The sequence below is a fragment of the Pleurodeles waltl genome, chromosome 4_2 (genome assembly GCF_031143425.1).
Source record: "Pleurodeles waltl isolate 20211129_DDA chromosome 4_2, aPleWal1.hap1.20221129, whole genome shotgun sequence".
Classification (NCBI taxonomy): Eukaryota; Metazoa; Chordata; class Amphibia; order Caudata; family Salamandridae; genus Pleurodeles; species Pleurodeles waltl.
The window spans coordinates 511273080-511298500 of NC_090443.1; the positions used below are offsets into that span (position 1 = coordinate 511273080).

The 25421-nt window shown below is 50.5% G+C and overlaps 1 protein-coding gene across 3 annotated transcripts in view; it reads left to right on the forward strand.

Moving 5' to 3' along the window:
- TPR (translocated promoter region, nuclear basket protein) overlaps window positions 1-25421 on the forward strand; it is a 920136-nt gene that overhangs the window by 474029 nt on the left and 420686 nt on the right. For all 3 annotated transcript variants that reach the window (XM_069232002.1, XM_069232003.1, XM_069232004.1), the window contains exon 32: window positions 7002-7142. In XM_069232002.1, the coding sequence (XP_069088103.1) occupies window positions 7002-7142 (141 nt within the window). The remainder of the gene's footprint in view (window positions 1-7001; window positions 7143-25421) is intronic.

Genomic DNA, 25421 nt, shown 5'->3' on the forward strand with positions numbered 1-25421 from the left:
ACAGAGGAGGGACTGGGGTGGGCTCCCTGAGCTGGTGCAAAATGGTTTATTCAAAGAGGGCACCAAATGTTCTCTTCAAAGCAAACCAGTGGCTTGGGCAGGCTACCACTCCCAAGCCTATTTTCTAAGGGAGAGGATGTCGCCTCCCTCTTCCAAAGGAAATCCTTTGATCTGCCTTCCTGGGATTGAGCTGGTCAAGTAGCAGTAGGGCAGAAACCTGTCTGTAGGATGGCAGCAGCGTGGCCTGCCCGCAAATCCTGAAAGACTGGTAGGAACAATACTTGGGAGGGAGATTTTGGGAGGGAGGGGGGATTACGGTTTCCTCTAAAGAGCCCCCAGAGTGCATAGAATCATAAAATCAATACTGGCAACAGTATTAAGGTATGATTGCGACATGTTTGATACCAAACATGCCCAGGTTTGGGGTTACCATTATGTAGCTGGACACAAGCAGTGACCTCTGTCCAGTACACGGGTAAAATGTCTTCCCCGCACTTATGAAGTCCAGGAAAATGGAGCTTGAGTTCGTAGGGGCACCACTGCTCATGCAGGGTGTAAGGAAATGCCTCCTTGGCATGGTTGCCCCCTGACTTTTTGCCTTTGCTGATGCTATGTTTACAATTGAAAGTGTGCTGAGGCCTGCTAACCAGGCCCCAGCACCAGTGTTCTTTCCCTAACCTGTACTTTTGTATCCACAATTGGCAGACCCTGGCATCCAGATAAGTCCCTTGTAACTGGTACTTCTAGTACCAAGGGCCCTGATGCCAAGGAAGGTCTCTAAGGGCTGCAGCATGTCTTATGCCACCCTGGAGACCTCTCACTCAGCACAGACACCCTGCTTGCCAGCTGGTGTGTGCTAGTGAGGACAAAACGAGTAAGTCGACATGGCACTCCCCTCAGGGTGCCATGCCAGCCTCTCACTGCCTATGCAGTATAGGTAAGACACCCCTCTAGCAGGCCTTACAGCCCTAAGGCAGGGTGCACTATACCATGGGTGAGGGTACCAGTGCATGAGCATGGTACCCCTACAGTGTCTAAACAAAACCTTAGACATTGTAAGTGCAGGGTAGCCATAAGAGTATATGGTCTGGGAGTCTGTCAAACACGAACTCCACAGCACCATAATGGCTACACTGAAAACTGGGAAGTTTGGTATCAAACTTCTCAGCACAATAAATGCACACTGATGCCAGTGTACATTTTATTGAAAAATACACCACAGAGGGCACCTTAGAGGTGCCCCCTGAAACTTAACCGACTATCTGTGTAGGCTGACTAGTTTTAGCAGCCTGCCACAAACCGAGACATGTTGCTGGCCCCATGGGGAGAGTGCCTTTGTCACTCTGAGGCCAGTAACAAAGCCTGCACTGGGTGGAGATGCTAACACCTCTCCCAGGCAGGAATTGTCACACCTGGCGGTGAGCCTCAAAGGCTCACCTCCTTTGTGCCAACCCAGCAGGACACTCCAGCTAGTGGAGTTGCCCGCCCCCTCCGGCCAGGCCCCACTTTTGGCGGCAAGGCCGGAGAAAATAATGAGAAAAACAAGGAGGAGTCACTGGCCAGTCAGGACAGCCCCTAAGGTGTCCTGAGCTGAGGTGACTCTAACTTTTAGAAATCCTCCATCTTGCAGATGGAGGATTCCCCCAATAGGGTTAGGATTGTGACCCCCTCCCCTTGGGAGGAGGCACAACGAGGGTGTACCCACCCTCAGGGCTAGTAGCCATTGGCTACTAACCCCCCAGACCTAAACACGCCCTTAAATTTAGTATTTAAGGGCTACCCTGAACCCTAGAAAATTAGATTCCTGCAACTACAAGAAGAAGGACTGCCTAGCTGAAAACCCCTGCAGCGGAAGACCAGAAGACGACGACTGCCTTGGCTCCAGAAACTCACCGGCCTGTCTCCTGCCTTCCAAAGATCCTGCTCCAGCGACGCCTTCCAAAGGGACCAGCGACCTCGACATCCTCTGAGGACTGCCCCTGCTTCGAAAAGACAAGAAACTCCCGAGGACAGCGGACCTGCTCCAAGAAAAGCTGCAACTTCGTTTCCAGCAGCTTTAAAGAAACCTGCAAGCTCCCCGCAAGAAGCGTGAGACTTGCAACACTGCACCCGGCGACCCCGACTCGGCTGGTGGCGATCCAACACCTCAGGAGGGACCCCAGGACTACTCTGATACTGTGAGTACCAAAACCTGAGCCCCCACAGCGCCGCCTGCAGAGGGAATCCCGAGGCTTCCCCTGACCGCGACTCTTTGAACCTAAAGTCCCGACGCCTGGGAGAGACCCTGCACCCGCAGCCCCCAGGACCTGAAGGACCGGACTTTCACTGGAGAAGTGACCCCCAGGAGTCCCTCTCCCTTGCCCAAGTGGAGGTTTCCCCGAGGAATCCCCCCCTTGCCTGCCTGCAGCGCTGAAGAGATCCCGAGATCTCTCATAGACAAACATTGCGAACCCGACGCTTGTTTCTACACTGCACCCGGCCGCCCCCGTGCTGCTGAGGGTGAGATTTCTGTGTGGGCTTGTGTCCCCCCCGGTGCCCTACAAAACCCCCCTGGTCTGCCCTCCGAAGACGCGGGTACTTACCTGCAAGCAGACCGGAACCGGGGCACCCCCTTCTCTCCATTCTAGCCTATGTGTTTTGGGCACCACTTTGAACTCTGCACCTGACCGGCCCTGAGCTGCTGGTGTGGTGACTTTGGGGTTGCTCTGAACCCCCAACGGTGGGCTACCTTGGACCAAGAACTAAGCCCTGTAAGTGTCTTACTTACCTGGTTAACCTAACAAATACTTACCTCCCCTAGGAACTGTGAAAATTGCACTAAGTGTCTACTTTTAAAACAGCTATTTGTGAATAACTTGAAAAGTATACATGCAATTTTGATGATTTGAAGTTCCTAAAGTACTTACCTACAATACCTTTCGAATGAGATATTACATGTAGAATTTGAACCTGTGGTTCTTAAAATAAACTAAGAAAAGATATTTTTCTATAACAAAACCTATTGGCTGGATTTGTCTCTGAGTGTGTGTACCTCATTTATTGTCTATGTGTATGTACAACAAATGCTTAACACTACTCCTTGGATAAGCCTACTGCTCGACCACACTACCACAAAATAGAGCATTAGTATTATCTATTTTTACCACTATTTTACCTCTAAGGGGAACCCTTGGACTCTGTGCATGCTATTCCTTACTTTGAAATAGCACATACAGAGCCAACTTCCTACACAGGGTTTCCCTCACACACAGGTACTTGCCCCCCTTCCCTCTGGGCTAGGAGGGCCTGCAATAGGTGCAGTGACCTGTAGTGGAAGGGTGAATGCACCTTTTCACGCAGGCTGCAGTGGCAGGCCCGCAGACACATTTTGCAAGGGCTCCCATGGGTGGCATAATACATCGGTAACCCCTGGTGCCCCAGTGCCCTGGGAACTTGGGTACCGTATACTAGGGATTTACATGGGGGCACTAGTTTGCCAATTATGGGGTGTACAAAGTCAGGAACAACCAAATTTAGGGGAAGGGAGCAGAGTCACTGGGGTCCTAGTTAGCAGGATCCCAGTGAAGACAGTCATAACACTGACAGTAGGCAAAAAATGGAGGTAACCATGCCAAAAAGAGTACTTTCGTACACAGATTCCTTACCTTAGAATTTTCCACAGGATCAGGAGATTTTTCTTCATGCAGTACCCTTGCGTGCCATCATGTGGCAATGGTGGACTCTGTGTCCGTCGTTGTGGTCACCATGATGACGTTGCAGTCGTATATAGTCACCACCCCGGTGTGCCTAAATCAGTTCTTTTCTTTCTGTGCCAGCCTACGTACAGATCCAGAGAACAGCTAACCTCATTTGTTTTTTGACTGACTTTTTGACCCTCTTGTCGAAGTTTTTGACTTAATTTGTGTCAAGATGCCTTCCCGCATGACCGGATTCAAACCATGCGACTCCTGTCAACGCATGATGTTGATGATGGATCAGCACCTCGTGTGCTTGTGGTGCCTGGAGTGTGACCATGGGCTAAAGTTGTGCTTAGAGTACCAGGCCATGGACGTGAAGGCTTTGAGGGAGTGGCACCTAAAGCTCATTGCTTCTCCGTGCTCAGCTCTGCGTCAGTCCTGGTCTCGTTCGAGAGGAAAGTTTTTTTATGAGACTGCTCGCGAAGCCATCACCACTCGTCCCATTCCAAATCATTGGGACATTGAGGTCACAAGAAGAAGTTGAAGCACAATTGTTCTTCGACCTCACCCCATTGCTCAGTCGATGTGATGCGGGACGAGTGTTGACACTGTAGGCCTCTGTCCTCTGAGCCTGCTTCTGGGCAGACTCCACAGCTCCCCGAGTTTGAGAGCCAGAGCCCGCCCAACTTACGGTTTTATTAAGCCAAGAGCCTGATTTTGGGGTAGACTGACCCTCCTGTGATGCCCTCAGGCCCAGTGGGGTCAGAGGGGGCTCCCTCGGGGTTTCTCACCAGCAGCTTCAGCCTTGGCTCTGGAGGGCTCCCCAAGATCTGTTACCTGGATCCATGGCGATGCCGGACTTATTCAAGACTCTAACCGAGAGCCGGAACGAATTTGCTCAACACAGATTCAATCTTCGACAGGAACTTAGCTCCCTGTAGGAAAATGGCTCCTTGTTGCAGTAACCCCATTACCCCCCTACACTACCCTCTACCCACACACACCATTTGCCTGATATTGATGCTGACTTGACTGAGTGTGTGCTGGGACCCTGCTAACCAGGCCCCCACACTAGTGTTCTTTCACTAAAACGGTACCATTGTTTCCTCACTCGGCACACCCCTGGCACACAGATAAGTCCCTTGTAAAAGGTACCAGTGGTACCAAGGGCCCTGTGACCAGGGAAGGTCCTTAAGCTCTGCAGCATGTGGTGTGCCACCCTAAGGGACCCCTTACCCAACACATGCACAGTGTCATTGCAGATTGTGTGTGTTGGTGGGGAGAAAAAGGCAAAGTCGACATCCCTTCAGGATGCCATGCACACACAATACTGCCTGGCATAGGTAAGTCACCCCTCTAGCAGGCCTTAAAGCCCTAAGGCAGGGTGCACTATACCACAGGTGAGGGCATAGCCGCATGAGCAATATGCTCCTACAGTGTCTAAGTCCATTCTTAGAAATTGTACGTACAGTATGGCTATATGACGTATATGGTCTGGGAGTTTGTCAAAATGAACGCCTCAGTTCTATTATGGCTACACTGAACACTGGGAAGTTTGGTATCAAACTTATCAGAATAATAAACCCACACTGATGCCAGTGTTGGATTTAATTAAAAAAATGCACACACGGGGCATCTCTAATGCCCCCTGTATTTTACCCAATCCTTCAGTGCAGGACTGACTGGTCTGTGCCAGCCTGCCACTGAGAAATGAGTTTCTGACCTCGTGGGGTGAGCCTTTGTGCTCTCTGAGGCCAGAAACCAAGCCTACACTGGGTGGATGTGCTTCACACCTCCCCCTTGCAGGAACTGTAACACATGGCGGTGAGTCTCAAAGGCTCAGGCCTGGTGTTACAATGCCCCAGGACACTCCAGCCAGTGGAGATCCCTGGCCAAGCTCCCACTTTTGGTGGGGGGCTTGTCCAGGGAAAAACAAGGAGTCACCCCCACCTAAGATGACCAGAGCTGAAATGACCCCCCTCCTTGGAAAATCCTCCATCGAGTTTGAAAGGATTTAGCCAAATAGAGATTCTAAGCATGGCCATAGATCCTCCCCTTTAGACTGCATTTTAGGGAGGATCTTCTGTCACAGCAGCACAGACCTGTCCGCCCAAACCTGTCCAGTCTCTGCCATCTTGAGTGGAGATTGAGCAGTGGCAGTTGACAGCTTTCGATCTTCCACCCAAAGTCTGTAATGTTATCTTGGCAGCCAGGCGTCCCTCCACCAAAATGGTATATGCCTGTTGTTGGAGCAAATTTGTGGCATGGTGCACTAACAACTCTTACTCCACCTCTATCTGCTGTTGCTTAGTTTGTACTCACTTGCCCAGCAGGGCTGTGCTTTGGGTACCCTTAAAGTTTCTGTCTGCCTTCTCTGCTCTCTTCAGACTACCAGATCAGCTTTCCTTGTTTAAATCTCCCATTGTTGAAACATTCCTCAAGGGTCTTACCCACATGTTTCTGCATACTCCGTTCATAATGCCCCAGGTAGATTTGAGCTTGGTACTCACTTTCCTCATGTGTGCTTCTCACTTTAAAGACAGCCTCTCTTTTAGGCATCTTTTCTTGTAGAGTGAGTTGTAACCTCTTTCTTTGTAACTACCCTTTCTTTCTGTCCATCCTGATAAAGTGGTGCTTCATTTCCCTAAGGTGGTCACACCCTTTCATGTAGGCAAATCGATCACCTTGCCTACTTTGTATGCACCCCCCACCTCCTTCTCGTGAAGAGGAGAGACGGGGCTCCTGTTCGGAGCCCAAGTTCTAGGGCACCAACCTCCATGTTCATGGCTCCCCGCTTCTAGTACACAATGTTGTGAAAAGAAGCTGACGTCAGCGAGAGGGGGTGGTGCCTATATCTGACTGATGTCATCACAGCGACCATGACGCCGACGGACGTGGTGTCGACTGACACCACCTGATGGCGCGCAAGGGTACTGCTCGTAGAAAAAACTCCAGATTCACTCTGACGACTGGGGGAAATTCTAAGGTAAGAAATCTGCAACAAGAATGTCTCTACCAGATAATTTGTTACCTAAGGTAAGGCGCTTGTTCTTCCATAATGTTTGTAGTACCAGATTGCTACTTTATTTGTGGAGCCTACCATTGCAATACCTGTTGTAATTTTCACAGTATGTTTATGCTCTTCTGTTTCAAATTTTTTTTTTTTTTTTTTTAAACTATTGTGCAAGGTAGCAGGTGTTTTACCTGAAAGTCATTGCATGGACTACTCCAGGACTGCTCCAAGTACTGCAATTTAATGTAGCAGATTTTGTTCATAGGGTAGTCTGCACTGAAATGATCATTGAGGGAAGTGGTCTGTTTCAGTTGATTGCAGATGCTGCAGCTGCTGCTGAACCTCAACCAGACCCTGCTTTGCTTCAGGAAATGCAGGAACTTAAGGACTCCTTAAGCCAAGCGACGGCTAAGACAGCAGCCCTGGAGAGCCAAGTGGAAAATCTACAGAAGGTAAAATTACTATGCATATCTTTGCATGTTTGTATCCAGCTTTTATCTCCTTGTACATGGTACAGCTTCTTACCTCTGTTCCCGGTGGAGGGTAGGGGCTGGGGTGGGGGTTGGGGGGGGGGGGGAGGGGGCAGTTATGGTGCAGCAGTTTGTTAAAGAGCAAAATCTATATTTTCAGTTTCTTCCATTATAGAGTGACATAGATGGTAATGATTAGTGAATGCACACACCACTTTTGCCCTGGTTGTTAATGGCAATTCTCTAAACCTCTAAATGTTTGCCTGAAGGCACTAGAGGATTCAAAATGTGCCGAAGTCACATCTGACGCCATTAGATGTTCCCTTTCATCATAGCTGTTCTGGACACAGTGCTGTTTCGAGTGGCGAGTCCAAGATATTCATGCTATGATACTGATGTTTCGCCCTCTGTCCTGGGTTTCAACAAGAATGACTGAGGCTGCTGGGCCTCATGCCCTCCAGCATACTGCTGGTCACGCATGCCTGATAGTATATGCATGCTCTGTAGCGGGACCTGAATCAGAACAATCGGACAAGGTCCAGTTGTTGGAAGGGAACTCAAGAACCGCAGCAGTGACTTTCAAACCACGGTTAGGTCAAAGGTAGATCCCTCTCTCTTTTCTAACCCGGTCTGCCAGTAGTGACACATGGGGAGGTGAAAATCGGAGACATCTGATCTGTGGCGTTGTCCAGGCTCAACATCAATCTTCTGGAGCTCAGGGAGATCAGGCCTGCATTGAAAGCATTCCTTCTCTCTCTCAAAGGGAAAGTGGTGCAGGTGTTCATGGACACCACCGCCATGTGATACTGCAACAAGCAGGGCGGAGTGGGGTTGTGGACCCTTTGTCAGGAGGCTCTCCGCCTCTGGACATAGCTGGAACGTCAGGACATTTCTCTGGACAAACTCAGCCGTCCATGCATTGTTGATCACAAATGGCTTCTCCACCCGAAGGTGGTTTAAGGTCTCATCAATGGGGAGAGATTTGTTCGCCTCTGCAAAAAAAAAATGCACTATGCCAGCTGTTTTGTTATTCGCTGGAGCTTCCAAGGCGACACTTGCTGGGTGACACTTTTTGTCTTGCGTGGAACTCAGACCGCCTTGTGGCTCCAGACTGGGCACGAAGAGTAATGTATCCCGAGCTTCTAAGCATGGCCATAGATCCCCCGCTTTAGACTGCCTTTTAGTGAGGATCTTCTGTCACAGCAGCACAGACCTGTCCAGATTTACAGTAAACCCTTTAAATGTAAGGTACTTCACTTAGATACTTTAGGAACTTTGAATAAAAGCAATATCATATACAGACTATGTAAAAATGGCAATAAGCTGTTTTCAAAGTGGACACTTAGTGCAAAAATCAACAGTTCCTGGGGAGGTAAGTAAAGGTTAAATTAGGAGGTAAGTAAAACACTTAAGTCTCAGTTCTGCAGCATAGGCAGCCCACCGTTGGGGGTTCAAGGCAACCCCAAAGTTACCACACCAGCAGCTCAAGGCCGGTCAGGTGCAGAGGTTAGAGGTGCCCAAAACACATAGGCGCCTATGGAGAACAGGGGTGCTCCGGTTCCAGTCTGCCAGCAGGTAAGTACCTACATCCTCGGGGGGGGGGTAGACCAGGTGGGTTTTGTAGAGCACTGGGGGGGGGGGTGAGGGGGGGAATGGGGACACAAGTAGGCACACAACACACCTTCAGAGGTACTGGGCGGCTGGGTGCAGTGTGCAGAGCAGGCGCCGGATTTCAGATAGGAAGCAATGAAGGGATCCACAGGGTCACTAGCGGTGCAGGCAGGCACAGGTGGGGGCTTCTCGGGACAGCCACCACCTGGGCTAGGCAGAGGGTCGCCTGGTGTCACTCCTGCATTGAAGTTCGGTTCCTTCAGGTCCTGGGGGCTGCGGGTGCAGTGCTGGTTCCAGTCGTCGGGTCCCTTATTACAGGCAGTCGCGGTCAGGGGTAGCCTCTGGATTCTCTGCAGGAGTCGCTGTGTGGGCTCAGAGTGCTTGTCTCTGGTTACTCAAGGGCTTGCAGTCGCCGGGGAGTCCTCCCTGAGGTTTGTTCTCTGGAAGTCTCATGCTTCCGGCGGGAAAAGTGCAGTCTTTGAAAGTTGCTTCTTTGTTGCACAGAAGTAACTGGTTTTGATCAGGGCCACTGTTCACAGGAGTTTCATAGTCCTTTTAGTCCAGGGCAGTCCTCTGAGGCTTTAGAGGTCGCTGGTACCTGTCGGATGTGTTGCTGGAGCAGGTTTTTGAAGTTGGAGACAGGCCGGTAGGGCTGGGGCCAAAGCAGTTCTCATTTTCCTCCTTCTCTGCAGGCGTGTAGGTCTGGAGTCCTCCTTGTTTCTTCAGGTTGCAGGAATCTGATTTCCTGGAATCTGGGGTGCCCCTAAATACTGAATTTAGGGGTGTGTTTAGGTCTGGGAGGGCAGTAGCCAATGGCTACTGTCCTTGAGGGTGGCTACACCCTCTTTGTGCCTCCTCCCTCTGGGGAGGAGGGCATATCCCTAATCCTATTGGGATAATCCTCCAAACTCAAAATGGAGGATTTCTCAAGGCAGGGGTCACCTCAGCTCAGGACACCTTAGGGGCTGTCCTGACTGGTGGGTGACTCCTTGTTGTTCTCATTATCTCCTCCAGCCTTGCTGCCAAAAGTGGGGGCAGTGGCCGGAGGGGCGGGCATCTCCACTAGCTGGGATGCCCTGGGGCGCTGTAACAAAAGGGGTGAGCCTTTGAGGCTCACAGCCAGGTGTTACAGTTCCTGCAGGGGGAGGTGAGACGCACCTCCACCCAGTACAGGCTTTGTTCCTGGCCACAGAGTGACAAAGGCACTCTCCCCATGTGGCCAGCAACATGTCTGGTGTGTAGCAGGCTGGAAGGAACTGGTCAGCCTACACTAGAAGTCGGGTATGTTTTCAGGAGGCATCTCTAAGATGCCCCCTGGGTGTATTTTACAATAAATTGCACACTGGCACCAGTGTGCATTTATTGTGCTGAGAAGTTTGATACCAAACTTCCCAGTTTTTAGTGTAACTATTATGGAACTGTGGAGTTTGTGTTTGACAAACTCCCAGACCATATACTCTTATGGCTACCCTGCACTTACAATGTCTAAGGTTTTGCTTAGACACTGTAGGGGCATAGTGCTCATGCACATATGCCCTCACCTTTGGTATAGTGCACCCTGCCTTAGGGCTGTAAGGCCTGCTACAGGGGTGACTTAACTATTCCACAGGCAGTGTGAGGTTGGCATGGCACTCTGAGGGGAGTACCATGTCGACAGTCTTTCTCCCCACCAGCACACACAAGCTGAGGCAGTGTGCCTGTGCTGAGTGAGGGGTCCCCAGGGTGACATAAGACATGCTGCAGCCCTTAGAGACCTTTCCTGGCATCAAGGCCCTTGGTACCAGTTGCAAGGGACTTACCTGAGTGCCATGGCTGTGCCAGTTGTGGAGACAGCGGTACAGTTTAGGGAAAGAACACTGGTGCTGGAGCCTGGTTCCCAGCGCACTTTCAGATCATAACTTAGCAAAGGCAAAAAGTTAGGGGGGTAACCATGCCAAGGAGGCCTTTCCTTACACCCCCCACCCCCAAATGAGGATGAGACTAACCTTTCCCAAGAGAGTCTTCATTGTCTAAGTGGAAGAACCTTGGAAAGGCCATCTGCAAAGGCATGGGCAGTCCCCAGTCTGTGTTCCACTATAAAGTCCATTCCCTGTAGGGATATGGACCACCTCAACAGTTTAGGGGTTTCTCCTTTCATTTGCATGAGCCATCTGAGAGGTCTGTGGTCCGTTTGAACTATGAAGTGATTACCAAAGAGGTATGGTCTCCACTTCTTCAGGGACCAGACCACAGCAAAGGCTTCCCTCTCAATGGCACTCCAACACTGCTCCCTGGGGAGTAACCGCCTGCTAATAAAAGCATCAGGCTGGTCAAGGCCATCATCATTTGTCTGGGACAGGACTGCTCCTATCCCATGTTCAGAGGCATCTTTCTGCACTATGAACTGCTTAGAGTAATCTACAGCTTTCACAACTGGTGCTGTGCACATTGCTTGCTTCAGGGTGTCAAAGGCCTTTTGACAGTCCAAGGTCCAGTTGACTTTCTTGGGCATTTTCTTTGGTAAGTTCTGCGAGGGGGGGCCGTGGTCACTATTGATCCATAATCCTTCACAAACCTCCAATAGTAACCAGTCAAGCCAAGGAATGCCCTGACTTGAGTCTGGGTTTTTGGAGCTACCCTGTCCAGAACAGTCTGGATCTTGGGTTGGAGTGGCTGAACTTGGCCTCCACCTACAAGGTGTCCCAAGTAAACCACAGTACCCTGCCCTATCTGACATTTAGATGCCTTGATAGAGAGGCCTGCTGCTTGCAGGGCCTGCAAAACATTCTTCAGGTGGACCAGGTGATCCTGCCAGTTGGAGCTAAAGACAGGAATATCATTAAGATAAGCTGCACTAAAGGACTCCAAGCCAGCAAGGACTTGATTCACCAACCTTTGGAAGGTGGCAGGGGCATTCTTTAAGCCAAAGGGCATTACAGTAAACTGATAGTGCCCATCAAGTGTAGAGAATGCTGTTTTATCTTTTGCTCCTGGTGCCATTCGTATTTGCCAGTACCCTGCTGTCAAGTCAAAGGTACTCAAGTATTTAGCAGCACCCAATTTATCAATTAGCTCATCTGCCCTTGGAATGGCGTGAGCATCTGTCTTGGTGACATAATTAAGCCCTCTGAAGTCCACAGAGAACCTCATCTCTTGCCATCTTTTGTGTGAGGTTTGGGGACCAAGACTACTGGGCTAGCCCAGGGACTGTCAGAGTGCTCAATCACTCCCAACTCCAGCATCTTGTAGACTTCCACTTTGATGCTTTCCTTAACATGGTCAGACTGTCTGAATATTTTCTTTTTGACAGGCAGGCTGTCTCCTGTGTCCACATCATGGGTACACAGGTGTGTCTGACCAGGGTATAGGGAAAAGAGCTCATCAAACTGCTGGAGGACTTGCCTGCAGTCAGCTTGCTGTTGGCCAGGGAGAGGGTGTCTGAGTAGATCACTCAATCTACTGTGCCATCTTTAGGGTCTGTGGAGAGGAGATCAGGGAGAGGTTCTCTCTGCTTCCTGGTCCTCATCTGTAACCATCAACATGTTTACATCTGCCCTGTCATGGAAGAGTTTTAGGCTGTTAACATGGATCACCCTCTTGGGGGTTCTGCTAGTCCCTAGGTCCACCAGGTAGGTGACCTCACTCTTTTTTTCTCTAGCATTGGTTAAGGGCCACTCCATTTGTCCTGAAGTGCCCTGGGAACCACAGGCTCCAGAACCCAGACATTCTGCCCTGGCTGAAACTCAACCATAGCAGCCTTTTGGTCATACCACATCTTCTGAAGTTGTTGGCTGGCCTCTAGGTTTTTACTTGCCTTTTCCATGTACTCTGCCATCCTGGAACGTAGGCCTAGTACATAGTCCACTATATCTTGCTTATGCTCATGGAAAAGTCTCTCTCAGCCTTCTTTCACAAGAGCTAGTGGTCCCCTAACAGGATGGCCAAACAGAAGTTAAAAGGGGGAAACCCTACTCCCTTCTGAGGCACCTCTCTGTAGGCGAAAAGCAGGCATGGCAAGAGGACATCCATCTCCTTTTGAGCTTTTCAGGGAGCCCCATGATCATGCCCTTCAATGTCTTGTTAAATCTCTCAACAAGCCCATTGGTTTGTGGGTGGTATGGTGTGGTGAATTTGTAAGTCACCCCACACTCATTCCACGTATGTTTCAGGTAAACTGACATGAAGTTGGTACCTCTGTCAGAAACCACCTCCTTAAGAAATCCCACTCTGGTAAAAATACCAATGAGTGCTTTGGCTACTGCAGGGGCAGTAGTGTACCTAAGGGGAATTGCTTCAGGGTACCTAGTAGCATGATCCACTACTACTAGGATATACTGATTCCCTGAGGCTGTGGGAGGTTCAAGTGGACCCACTATATCCACTCCCACTCTTTCAAAGGAGACCCCCACCTCTTGAAGTGGAATGAGGGGGGCCTTTGGATGGCCACCTGTCTTATCACTGGCTTGACAGGTGGCACAGGCGGAACAAAACTCCTTCACTTTCTGGGACATATTGGGCCAATAGAAATGGTTGACTAACCTCTCCCATGTCTTGGTTTGTCCCAAATGCCCAGCAAGGGGAATGCCATGGGCTAAGGTTAGAAGGAACTCCCTAAACTCCTGAGGCACTACTACTCTCCTAGTGGCACCGGGTTTGGGATCTCTTGCCTCGGTGTAAAGGAGTCCATCTTCCCAATAGACCCTGTGTGTTCCACTGACATTTCCTTTTTCTTGGTCAGCAGCTTGCTGCCTTAGGCCTTCAAGAGAGGGACAGGTTTCTTGCCCCTTGCACAGCTTTTTCCCTTGAGGGTCCCCCTGGGCCCAGGAGCTCAACCTGATAAGGTTCTAACTCTATAGGCTCAGTTCCCTCGGGATAGAACTTCATCCTGAGAAGAGGTTCTGTTTCTTTTTCTCTGCTGAATCTGGTTCCCCAGTCTTCTTTCCTTTTCTCTTTTTTCACCCTGAGCCTTGCACTGTGCCCTAGTCTTGACACACACCAGTTCAGGGATACCCAGCATGGTTGCATGGGTTTTCAGTTCTACCTCAGCCCATGCTGAGGACTCAAGATCATTTCCAAGCAGACAATCAACTGGTATAGCAGAAGAGACTACCACCTGTTTTAGGCCAGTGACCCCTCCCCATTCTAAAGTTACCATAGCCATGGGATGTGCTTTAGTCTGTCAGCATTGGTGACTGGATAAGTGTGTCCAGTCAGGTATTATCCTGGGGAAACCAGTTTTCCTGTCACCATAGTGACAATGGCACCTGTATCCCTCAGGGCTTCTACTCTAGTCCCATTAATAAAGAGCTGCTGCCTGTATTTTTGCATGTTAGGCGGCCAGGCAGCTAGTGTGGCTAAGTCCACCCCACCCTCAGAGACTAATGTAGCTTCAGTGTGAACCCTGATTTGCTCTGGGCACACTGTTGATCCCACCTGGAGACTGGCTATTCCAGTGCTAACTGGAGTAGTAGTTGAAGTGGAACCTTTCTTGGGACAGGCCTTGTCTCCAGTTTGATGTCCATGCTGATTACAGCTACGACACCAGGCCTTTTTGGGATCAAAGTTTTTATCCTTGTACCCAAATGAGGATTTTGAAGAGGCTTTGGACCCACCCTCCTGTGCAGGTTTTTGGGGCCCTGTGGAAGACTCTTTACTTTTTCCCTTGGCTGTCTCAACACACTTCCCCTGGGGAGGCTTTGTGACCCCTTTCTTTTGGTCACCCCCTGTGGAAGTCTTGGTCACCCTAGTCTTGACCCAATGGTCTGCCTTCTTTCCCAATTCTTGGGGAGAAATTGGACCTAGGTCTACCAGATGCTGATGCAGTTTATCATTGAAACAATTACTTAAATAGTGTTCCTTCATAAACAAATTATACAGCCCTTCATAAGAATTTACACCACTGCCATTAATCCAACCAACTAGGGTTTTGACTGAGAAGTCAACAAAATCAACCCAGGTCTGGCTCGAGGATTTTTGCCCCCCCCCCCCTCCGAACCTAATCATGTACTACTCAGTGGAGAATCCAAAGCCCTCAATCATGGTAGCCTTCATCAGGTCATAGGATTCTGCATCTTTACCAGAGAGTGTCAGGAGTCTATCCCTACACTTTCCAGTGAACATTTCCCCAAGGAGAGCACCCCAGTGAGATCTGTTTACTTTACTTTTCTGGTTGCACAAGCCCTCTCAAAAGCTATGAACCATTTGGTGGTGTCCTCACCATCTTCATATTTTGTTACAATCCCTTTGGGGATTTTTAGCATGTCAGTATTTTCTCTGACCCTATTTAAGTTGCTGCCACCATTGATGGGAGCTAAACACATCTCTTGTCTTTCCCTCTCTATGGCTAGGAGCGCTGTCTCCAAAGCCAATCTTTTGGCCATCCTGGCTAACAGGAGGTCATCTTCATTGAGGCTGCCCTCAATGCTTCCACAGTTGCTGGACTCCCCTGTGGGAGATGCAGCATCTCTGACTATCACTTGTGGAGTCAGGGTTTGATGAACCCTGGTCTCCCTAACTAGGACAGGAGGGGGGAAATTATCCTCCAGGTCACTAGTTTCCCCCTCTAGGAGGTTGTCTTCAGAGGGGTGGTGTAAGGAAATGGCTCCCTGTTGCAATTACCCCCCACTTTTTGCCTGATACAGATGCTGACTTGACTGAGAAGTGTGCTGGGACCCTGCTAACCAGGCCCCAGCATCAGTGTTCTTTCACCTAAAATGTACCAGTGTTTCCACAATTGGTACACCCCTGGCACACAGATAAGTCCCTTGTAAAAGGTACCAGTGGTACCAAGGGCCCTGTGACCAGGGAAGGTCCCTAAGGGCTGCAGCATATGTTGTGCCACCCTAAGGAACCCCTCACCTAACACATACACACGGCCATTGTAGATTGTGTGAGTTGGTGGGGAGAAAAAGGCAAAGTCGACATGGTATCCCCCTCAGGATGCCATGCACACAAAATTCTGCCTGTGGCATAGGTAAGTCACCCCTCTAGCAGGCCTTACAGCCCTAAGGCAGGGTGCACTATACCACAGGTGAGGGCATAGCTGCATGAGCAATATGCCCCTACAGTGTTGAAGTCTATTCTTACACATTGTAAGTACAGTTGTGGCCATATTAAGTATATGGTCTGGGAGTTTGTCAAAAACGAACTCCACAGCTCCATAATGGCTACACTGAATACTGAGAAGTTTGGTATCAAACTTCTCAGAATAATAAACCCACACTGATGCCAGTGTTGGATTTATTAAAAAATGCACACCGAGAGCATCTTACAGATGCCCCCTGTATTTTACCCAATTGTTCAGTGCAGGACTGACTGGTCTGTGCCAGCCTGCTGCTGAGAGACGAGTTTCTGACCCCATGTGGTGAGGGCCTTTGTGCGCTCTGAGGACAGAAACAAAAGCCTGCTCTGGGTGGAGGTGCTTCACACCTCCCCCCCCCCCCCCCCCCCCCTCCGTAGGAACTGTAACACCTAGTAATGAGCCTCAAAGGCTCAGGCTTCGTGTTACAGTGCCCCAGGGCACTCCAGCTAGTGGAGATGCCCGCCCCCTGGACACAGCCCCCACTTTTGGCAGCACGTCCAGGGGAGATAATGAGAAAAAGGAGTCACCACCCACCAGTCAGGACAGCCCCTAAGGTGTCCTGAGCTGAGGTGACCTCTGCCTTTAGAAATCCTCCATCTTCATTTTGGAGGATTCCCCCAATAGGAATAGGGATGTGCCCCCCTCCCCTTAAGGAGGCTGCACAAAGAGGGTGTAGCCACCCTCAAGGACAGTAGCCATTGGCTACTGCCCTCCCAGACCTAAACACACCCCTAAATTCAGTATTTAGGGGCACCCCAGAACCTAGGAAACTAGATTCCTGCAACCTGAAGACGAAGAAGGATTGCTGACTTGAAGCCCTGCAGAGAAGTTGGAGACACCAACTACTTTGTCCCCAGCCCTACTGGCCTGTCTCCCCACTTCAAGAAACTGCAACAGCGACGCATCCCCCAGGGTCCAGCGACCTCTGAAGCCTCAGAGGACTACCCTGCATCTGAAAAGGACCAAGAACTCCCGAGGACAGAGGCCCTGTTCCACAAAGACTGCAACTTTGCAACAAAGAAGCAACTTTTAAAGACCACATGTTTCCCGCCGGAAACGTGAGACTTTGCACTATGCACCCGGCTCGGCCTGCGGAGAAACCACGCTACAGGGAGGACTCCCCGGCGACTGTGACCCTGTGAGTAGCCAGAGTTGACCCACCCCCCCCCCCCCCCCCCCCCCCCCCCGAGCCCCCCCAGCAACACCTGCAGAGGGAATACAGAGGCTCCCCCCTGACCGAGACTGCCTGCTTCGAAGAACCCGACGCCTGGTGAAGACCATGCACCCACAGCCCCCAGGATCCGACCTCCAGTGGAGAAGCGACCCCCAGGTGGCTCTCTACCTTGCCCAGGTGGTGGCTACCCCGAGGAGCCCCCCCCCCTCCCTCTTTTGCCTGTCTACTTCGCTGAAGAGACCCCTGGGTCTCCCATTGAACTCCATTGTAAACCCAACGCCTGTTTGCACGCTGCACCCGGCCGCCCCCGCGCTGCTGAGGGTGTACTTTTTGTGCTGACTTGTGTCCCTCCCGGTGCCCTACAAAACCCCCCTGGTCTGCCCTCCGAAGTCGCGGGTACTTACCTGCTGGCAGACTGGAACCGGGGCACCCCCTTCTCCATTGAAGCCTATGTGTTTTGGGCACCACTTTGACCTCTGCACCTGACCGGCCCTGAGCTGCTGGTGTGGTAACTTTGGGGTTGCTCTGAACCCCCAACGGTGGGCTACCTTGGACCCAACTTTGAACCCTGTAGGTGGTTTACTTACCTGCAAAACTAACAAACACTTACCTCCCCCAGGAACTGTTGAAAATTGCACTGTCTAGTTTTAAAATAGCTTATTGCCCTTTTTGTGAAAACTGTACATGCTATTTTGCTGATTCAAAGTTCCTAAGTGAAATACCTTTCATTTAAAGTATTGTTTGTAAATCTTGAACCTGTGGTTCTTAAAATAAACTAAGAAAATATATTTTTCAATATAAAAACCTATTGGCCTGGAGTAAGCCTTTGAGTGTGTTCCTCATTTATTGCCTGTGTGTACACAACAAATGCTTAACACTACCCTCTGATAAGCCTACTGCTCGACCACACTACCACAAAATAGAGCCTTAGAATTATCTATTTTTGCCACTCTCTTACCTCTAAGGGGAACCCTTGGACTCTGTGCATGCTATTTTTTACGCTGCCCCACGGCGTTCCATATTTTCTTAAAATATTCTGTGGGTGGTCCATGGTGAGATGAATGCTTCTTACCTTTTGTCTCATGTCTGGTCTGCTACTCCTTTATTTAGACTGGTTGTTTATTGCAAGACTTAGGTAGGATGTGTTCGCAGACCCTCGTCCTGGGCTGCTATTGCTATGGTGTCTATTTCTAAGGGAGGGAATCTGCGGCTATTTGTCTGTCAGATGAACAAGTTACTTACCTTGGGTAGCGCCTTGTCTGGTAGAGACATAGACGTAGAGACGACAGACTAGCAGCGGATTCCTCTGCAGACCGTTTTCTTCAGTCTCGCTTTCTTGGCATTCTATTGCCATGCTTTTCAGTTTAGTAGTTGTAAATCAAATTTACATCTACCTCTCTTGTTGATACTGTTCCATTGCAGTTTCTACAGTGGCTCCATGTTGAGTGGATTCTAGTCCCAGAAGAAACTCTAGTTTACCTAGTAGTCAATCTCACTATCTATGGTGGTTTTGAGCACACCAGAGTGCATACTAAGAAGTGTAAAAAAGAAAACACACAAGGCAACAGGCCTTTTCCATCCATGCTCCCAGGATCTGGAATACATCAACACTTACTCCACTGCTGCAGTGATTTAGGCAAGAGTTGAAGACATACATCTTTAAAGATTGTTACATTACAGTGCATTAACAGTCCACAAACCAGCTACCTTGCCTATCGCTTGTTGACTTAATGCTTCACTTTGAAACTGTACAGCTCTCTGCGGTTGGCCCTTGGCTGGGTTTGTGATATAAAATAATCACTTCCACAATAGAAATATCCTTATCTATTTGCTGTCCATGTTTGGAATCCTCAATACGTTCATATGTTGTATTTTCCCTATTTTCCTTCCAATAAGAAATGTAGAAGGCTACCTTATGGCAGTGGTGCTCTGTATTTTGAAAAACCTTAATTCCATTACAGTTGCTAAAGCCTTCTTTGTAAAGTGCTTCAAGGTTCTCTGCCCACTAAGTATGTGAAATAGATGTAATTACACTTATTGGTGAGCTTATACACGGGAATTACTTCCACTTTTAGTAATTTAATGAGTAAAGGGTGGTCTTGCAGCATAAACCTATGGTATGTTTCAAGCATTTCCAATATTTCTTTTTTTGTGACCTGTTAGGACAGTCGCTGTCCCAGTTTTTTGTGCTATTTTTCTATTGCTACTTTTCCTGTCAACAAATCAAAGGAAAAGCACTCCAAATAACCAGTGTATTTTGTATTGACCAGTCACAAACTGTTTTCCTAGGGTGATGGTCACATTCAGTCTGTCAGTAACTTGGATGCCAGTCCAGGCCAATGATGTTTTCCTTTTTTATTCTTTCTTATTCATTTTGATTGCAAACATGCAAGGTTTTGGCCAGCCTTCTTTGTAATTGCAACCATGCAAGGTGCCCAGCCAACACTTTTTGTCCCTACTAGGCAACTTCACCTGTGCACTCATTCATGGAAGTATTAATTTTTTACCATCAGTTTCCAACTATTCTTTTTACAATTTTTTTGTTTTTTCTACTTTCAAAGCTCTTGTTGGAACAGTGGCTGCAGGAAGACTCACTAAAATACGTTGCAGCGACATAATACTTTACCTTTGCATGTTACAGATACCTCGGTATATTGACTCCTTCCTCATTGGTAACCCTTCTGAAATCTTTAAGCTTGCTATGAGCAGTATTCAATTATTGAGCGAGAATGAGTTGTTCTTTGTTTGTATATGTAGCATATGTACCGTTATTCCTCAGGACCTATGCTCAATATTTCAGATTCCTGCATCACATTTTTGTCACCATTCAGGCATCTAATACACACAATTGGAAGTGTCACTGTCAGTTATGACTTTGAAACCAACAGGCAAAGGCTCACTGCTTGATGTGACATAGAATTACTTGCCTACTTGAAAACTAAAAGATGCCTTTATAATGACAAAATGTGATTCAGAAATCTGAAAGCTGGTCACAGAGATGCTGATAGAAACGTAGTACTTTCAGTGAGTGTAGGAGGATGACTCAGTATATGGTGTACACCTATAAGGGATGCACTTTGTGCGGAGTCGAGGCAACCCTTAGTGATAGTGTTAGAGGCTTCTAATAACCAAAGCTCTCAAAGGGTAGCTGTGGGGCGCAGCTAAGGCTTACCAGGTAAGGTGTAAAGCAATTGCAATAACCACAGAGCCAGTCAATGGTTTACACACAAAGAACCGCATCAAGTGTTCAAAAAATAAAGTATTATTTATTAACACACAGGCACTAAACTAATTAAGGTGCATCTCCTAATAGGAGATATATACGCACAAAAATATACTTCAAAACCGGTAGGTACAAGTAAATAATAACATGGGCCCTGGGGGGTGCAACCCATATACTTAAAATACATGGGCAAGTAAAGACACAGCTGACCAAGACACACTCAAAAATCCTAATGACTGGAAGTACTAAAACACCAAAGGTAAGTAGCAGGAACTTCAGGAGCCGGTGTCTAGAGGTGTTACTTAGTGTCGGGTGTCCAATAGGATAATATTTGATAAGTCGCTGTTAGGAAAAGGTTGGCAACAGACCCTTCCCAGAGGACCCCGAGGAAACCAGTTGGAGCAAGGAAGGTTCAAGAATGCACCCACCCATGGCTACCCATAAGTGGAGTTCCTACACCAGGGAGCCCAGGTACATAGGGGTGAAGTTGTTTCAGAACCTTCCATTGAAGTCGATGGGGACCTTGGCTGTCAGGCTGCTACGGAGACCTGTGGACCAGGTCTGTGGAACCCAGGCATGGATTCCAGGCATGGATTCCAGACAAGGAGAACCTTTTTAGAGATTGGACAGAGTCCAAACCACCCGGAGATGTCCAGGGGCTGTAGGAGGGCAATTCCCACCCTTCTTGTGGATGCTTTTCTGTAGGACGATTGTTATGAAGATGCCGCTGCGATGTCCAGGCAATGCAGAAGGGTCCTAGGAGTCCTCCACAAGCTGTCAATCAATCAATAATTTATAAAGCGCGCTATGTACCCGTTAGGGTTTTGAGGCGCTGGGGGGGGGGGGGGGGTGCTGCTATCGTTCGAAGAGCCATGTCTTGAGTCTCCTGAAGGTGAGGAGGTCCTTGGTCTGGCGCAGTGAGGTCGGGAGTGAGTTCCAGGTTTTGGCGGCGAGGTAGGAGAAGGATCTGCCGCCAGAGGTCTTGCGCTGGATTCGGGGGACGATGGCGATGGCGAGGGCAAGGTTGGCAGAGCGTAGTTGACGTGAGGGAGCGTAGAAGTTGAGTTTTGTGTTCAGGTAGGCGGGTCCGGTGTTGTGTAGAGCCTTGTGGGTGAGGAGTTTAAAGGTGATCCTCTTGTCCACGGGGAGCCAGTGGAGGTCCTTCATGTGAGGGGAGATGTGACATCGGCGGGGTATGTCGAGGATCAGGCGGGCGGATGCGTTCTGGATGCGTTGGAGTCGTTCGTCTTTTGTTGGGATGCCTGTGTAGAGAGCGTTGCCGTAGTCGAGTCTGCTACTGACGAGGGCTTGGGTCACTGTCTTTCTGGTTCCTGTTGGAATCCACTTGAAGATCCTGCGGAGCATTCGGAGGGTGTTAAAACAGGAGGATGAGACTGCGTTGACCTGTTTGGACATGGTGAGGGTGAAGTCGAGGATGAAGCCGAGATTTCGTGCGTGGCTGGCTGGGGTGGGTGGGGGGCCCAGGGCGATGGGCCACCACGAGTTGTTCCAGGCCGAGGGGGTGCGCCCGAGGATGAGGACTTCCGTCTTGTCGGAGTGGAGTTTCAGGCGGCTGTTGTTCATCCACTCGGCGATGGATTTCAGTCCCTTGTGGAGGTTGGCTTTGGCGGTGAGAGGATCTTTGGTCAGGGAGAGGACGAGTTGGGTGTCGTCGGCGTAGGTGAGGATGCTGAGGTTGTGCTGGCGGGCCAGTTGTGCGAGGGGGGCCATGTAGACGTTGAACAGCGTTGGGCTTAGTGAGGAGCCTTGGGGTACGGCGCAGATGAGGTTGGTGGCATTGGAGCGGAAAGGTGAGAGTCGGACCCTCTGGGTTCTGCCGGAGAGAAAGGAGGAGATCCATTTGAGGGCCTTTTCTTGGATGCCGGCTTCGTGTAAGCGGGTTAGTAGGGTGCGGTGGCAGACTGTATCGAAGGCGGCTGATAGGTCTAGGAGGATCAGGGCTGAGGTTTCGCCGTTGTCCATTTGTAGTCTGATGTCATCTGTGGCGGCGAGGAGTGCAGTCTCTGTGCTGTGGTTTCGTCTGAAGCCAGATTGGGAGGGGTCAAGGATGGAGTTGTCTTCTAGGTAGTGGGCGAGCTGTGCGTTGACTATCTTCTCGATGACTTTCGCTGGGAAAGGGAGGAGGGAGATCGGTCGGAAATTTTTGAGATCGTTGAGGTCAGCCTTAGGTTTCTTGAGGAGGGGTTGGATTTCTGCGTGCTTCCAGCTGTCCGGGAAGGTAGCGGTGTTGAAGGAGAGGTTGATGATCTTTCGGAGTGCGGGGCGATGGTGACGTCGGCTTTGTTGAACACGTGATGTGGGCAGGGGTCCGAGGGAGATCCTGAGTGGATGGAGTTCATGGTCTTTAGGGTTTCGGCGTCGTCTACTTGGGTCCAGGTGGTGATGTGGTCGGCGTGGGAGGAGTTGTTGGGGGTGGGGTCTGGCGGAGGTGAGGTGATGAGCTGTCGTGGATGGCTGCAATTTTCTGGTAGAAGGTGGAGAGATCGCAGAGTTTCTGGGATGGAGGGATGTCGTTGACAATGGCGTTGGGGTTGGCGAGTTCCTTCACGATGCCGAAGAGTTCCTTGCAGTCGTGAGCGTTGTTGTTGAGGCGTTCTGTGAAGTGGGAGCGCTTCGCGAGTCGGATCCGTTGGTGGTGTTCACGGTTGGCTTCCTTGAGGGTAGCGAGGTTCTCGGGTGTGCGCTCGAGGATCCATTTTTTCTTGAGTTTCTGGCAGGTGCGTTTGGAGGTGGTTAGTTCGTCTGTGAACCAGGCTGTTTTTTTCTTTTCTTGGTTGGCGGTGGGTTTCTTGAGCGGGGCTAGGATGTTGGCGCAGTCGAGGATCCGTTGTTGGAGGTTGATGGCGGCGGAGTCCGGGTCGGTGGGGTCGGGTGGTGGGTTTTTGGCGAGGGTGTTGGTAAGTTGATCTTCGGTGACTTTTCCCCAGCGGCGGTGCGGCGGTAGAGGAGTGCGGTGGTGTTCGGTGTTTTTCTTGAAGGAGAAATGGACGCAGTGATGGTCGGTCCAGTGGAGTTCGGAGGTGTGGCTGAAAGAGGTGTGGTTGCTTGAAATGAAGAGTGGGTCAAGGGTGTGGCCGGCGATGTGGGTGGGAGTGTTGACCAGCTGACTGAGTCCGAGGTTGGAGGTCAGCGATGCTGTATTAACGTCATTCTTGTTCTCCAGGTGGAAGTTTAGGTCTCCCAGGAGGATGTAGTCTGAAGAGGCGAGGGCGTGGGTGCTTGTGAGGTCGGAGACAGCGTCGCTGAAGAGGGCTCTAGGTCCTGGAGGGCGGTATATGAGGGTTCCTCTGAGGGTAGTGTTGGGGTCTGTGTGAATCTGGAAGTGGAGGTGTTCGGCTGTCTTGAGGGTGTCGTCCATGTGGGTGTGGATCTTAAGGGTAGATTTGTGGGCGATGGCTATTCCTCCGCCGATTCCGTTGGTGCGATCTCTTCTGGTGATCTTGTAGCCGTCAGGGATGGCGATGGCGATGTCAGGGGCAGAGGAGTCGTTCCACCAGGTTTCGGTCAGGAAGGCTACGTCTGGGGCGGTGGTGTCGAGCAGGTCCCAGAGTTCGATGGCGTGCTTTCGTGCGGAGCGTGTGTTGAGGAGGATGCAGTGCAGGTGGTTTGTGTTGGTTGTTGCTGGTTTCGTTGTTTTGTTGCAGGTGAAGTTGCAGGTGCGGCAGGAAAAAGGTCATTTGGTGTGCTTCGGGGTGGCCAGGAAGCACTCTGAGGAGGGGCCAGGGTTGAGGGCGAGGAGTTCGCTGGCCGAGTAGCGAAGGCATGGGGTGCGGGGGGCGTGAGGGCCAGGGGGGGTGGCGCTGGGCGCGGTCCAGGCGCGGACGGGCGCAGACGGGCTTGCCTCTGGTGCGCCTCAGGTGCGCCAGCGGCGCGGACGCGCAGCGCCAGCCATTAAGAAGGGAGGGAGGAGCAGCTGGGAGGCGGGAGGCTGGAGGGAGTGGCGAATGGGGGCGCGAGGGGGGTGGGGCCGCAGGGAGGCAGCGGCAGGGAGAGGACTGCAAGGGGGAGCGCACAAGGGGCGAAAACAAGAAAAACCAGGCAGAAACAAGTCAGGCACAAATTGAAAAAAAAAGTCACAAAAATACACTAATGGCACAAAATACAGTCTGGGTACAGCAATCAGAGGGGCACAACAGGGGCAGATGCGCAGGAAGCAAGGCGCTTGAAAAAAACAATAGAAAGCACTTACAAGACGGCGAAAAGTGGCACAATCAGAAGGGGCACGACGGGGGCAGAAGCGCAAGGAGGCAAGGCGCTGAAAAAAATAGAAAACACTTACTGGACAGCCGAAAGCGGCACACGGGTCAAGTGAAGCTTACTAGAGCCCACTAGACACCATGGATGAGGCGCAGGAGGATGCCTGCGGGTGGAGGAGGGCCTCGAACACGCTAGCAGCAGCGTGGGCGGGGGTCAGAGGCAGGAGACAGCAGGTTGGTGCTGCGGACGTGGGGGGCGAGCTCTGGACCAAAAACAGGTCAGAGGTCGCTGTCCCGCAGCGGTTGTTGAATGAACTGGGGGGTCAGTGATCAGCAGGACCACAGACCAGCCTTGGAAAATGCAAAAGGAGTGTTGCACCTAGAGTTACAGTAGTGGGGACCAGCAAGGTCTGAGGGACTCGACCTTTACAGGTAAGTCTGGGCCAGCCCTCACCAGAGAGGTCATCCAGGAGGAATTGATGGAAACCCCAGGAGGACCTTCTGGCAGCAGGCCCAGGGTTTTGCAAGGAGTCCTCAGCAGCACAACGATGGATGCCCACGTTGCAGAGGCTGCAGGGAGGTCGTCTGTCTTGATGCTGTGTGATGCTTGAGGTTGGAGCTTCTTGGAGCAAAGAGGTCTTCGTGCTGAAGTGCCAACAAGCCTTGGTGACAACAATAGATGCAGTGCACCGGGGTTCAGTTCGAGGAGCTCTGAGGGACCACCGCCTTCCTAGTTGCAAAGTTAACCGATCAGAGCTCTGGAGAGCCACAGAACCACCACCTGTGTTGCCGGGCCATAAGGAGCCAGTGTGAAAGAACGATGTACAAAGTGGTCGTAGACATCGAAGTGCCTGCGATTGCAGGGGAGTGACTCCTTCACTCCAGGGGAGATTCCTTTTAAATACCTTGAGTGCAGGAAGAGTCCTTGTAACCCTGGAGGATGCATGGCCACTGAAGTTGCATAGTTCTTGCAATG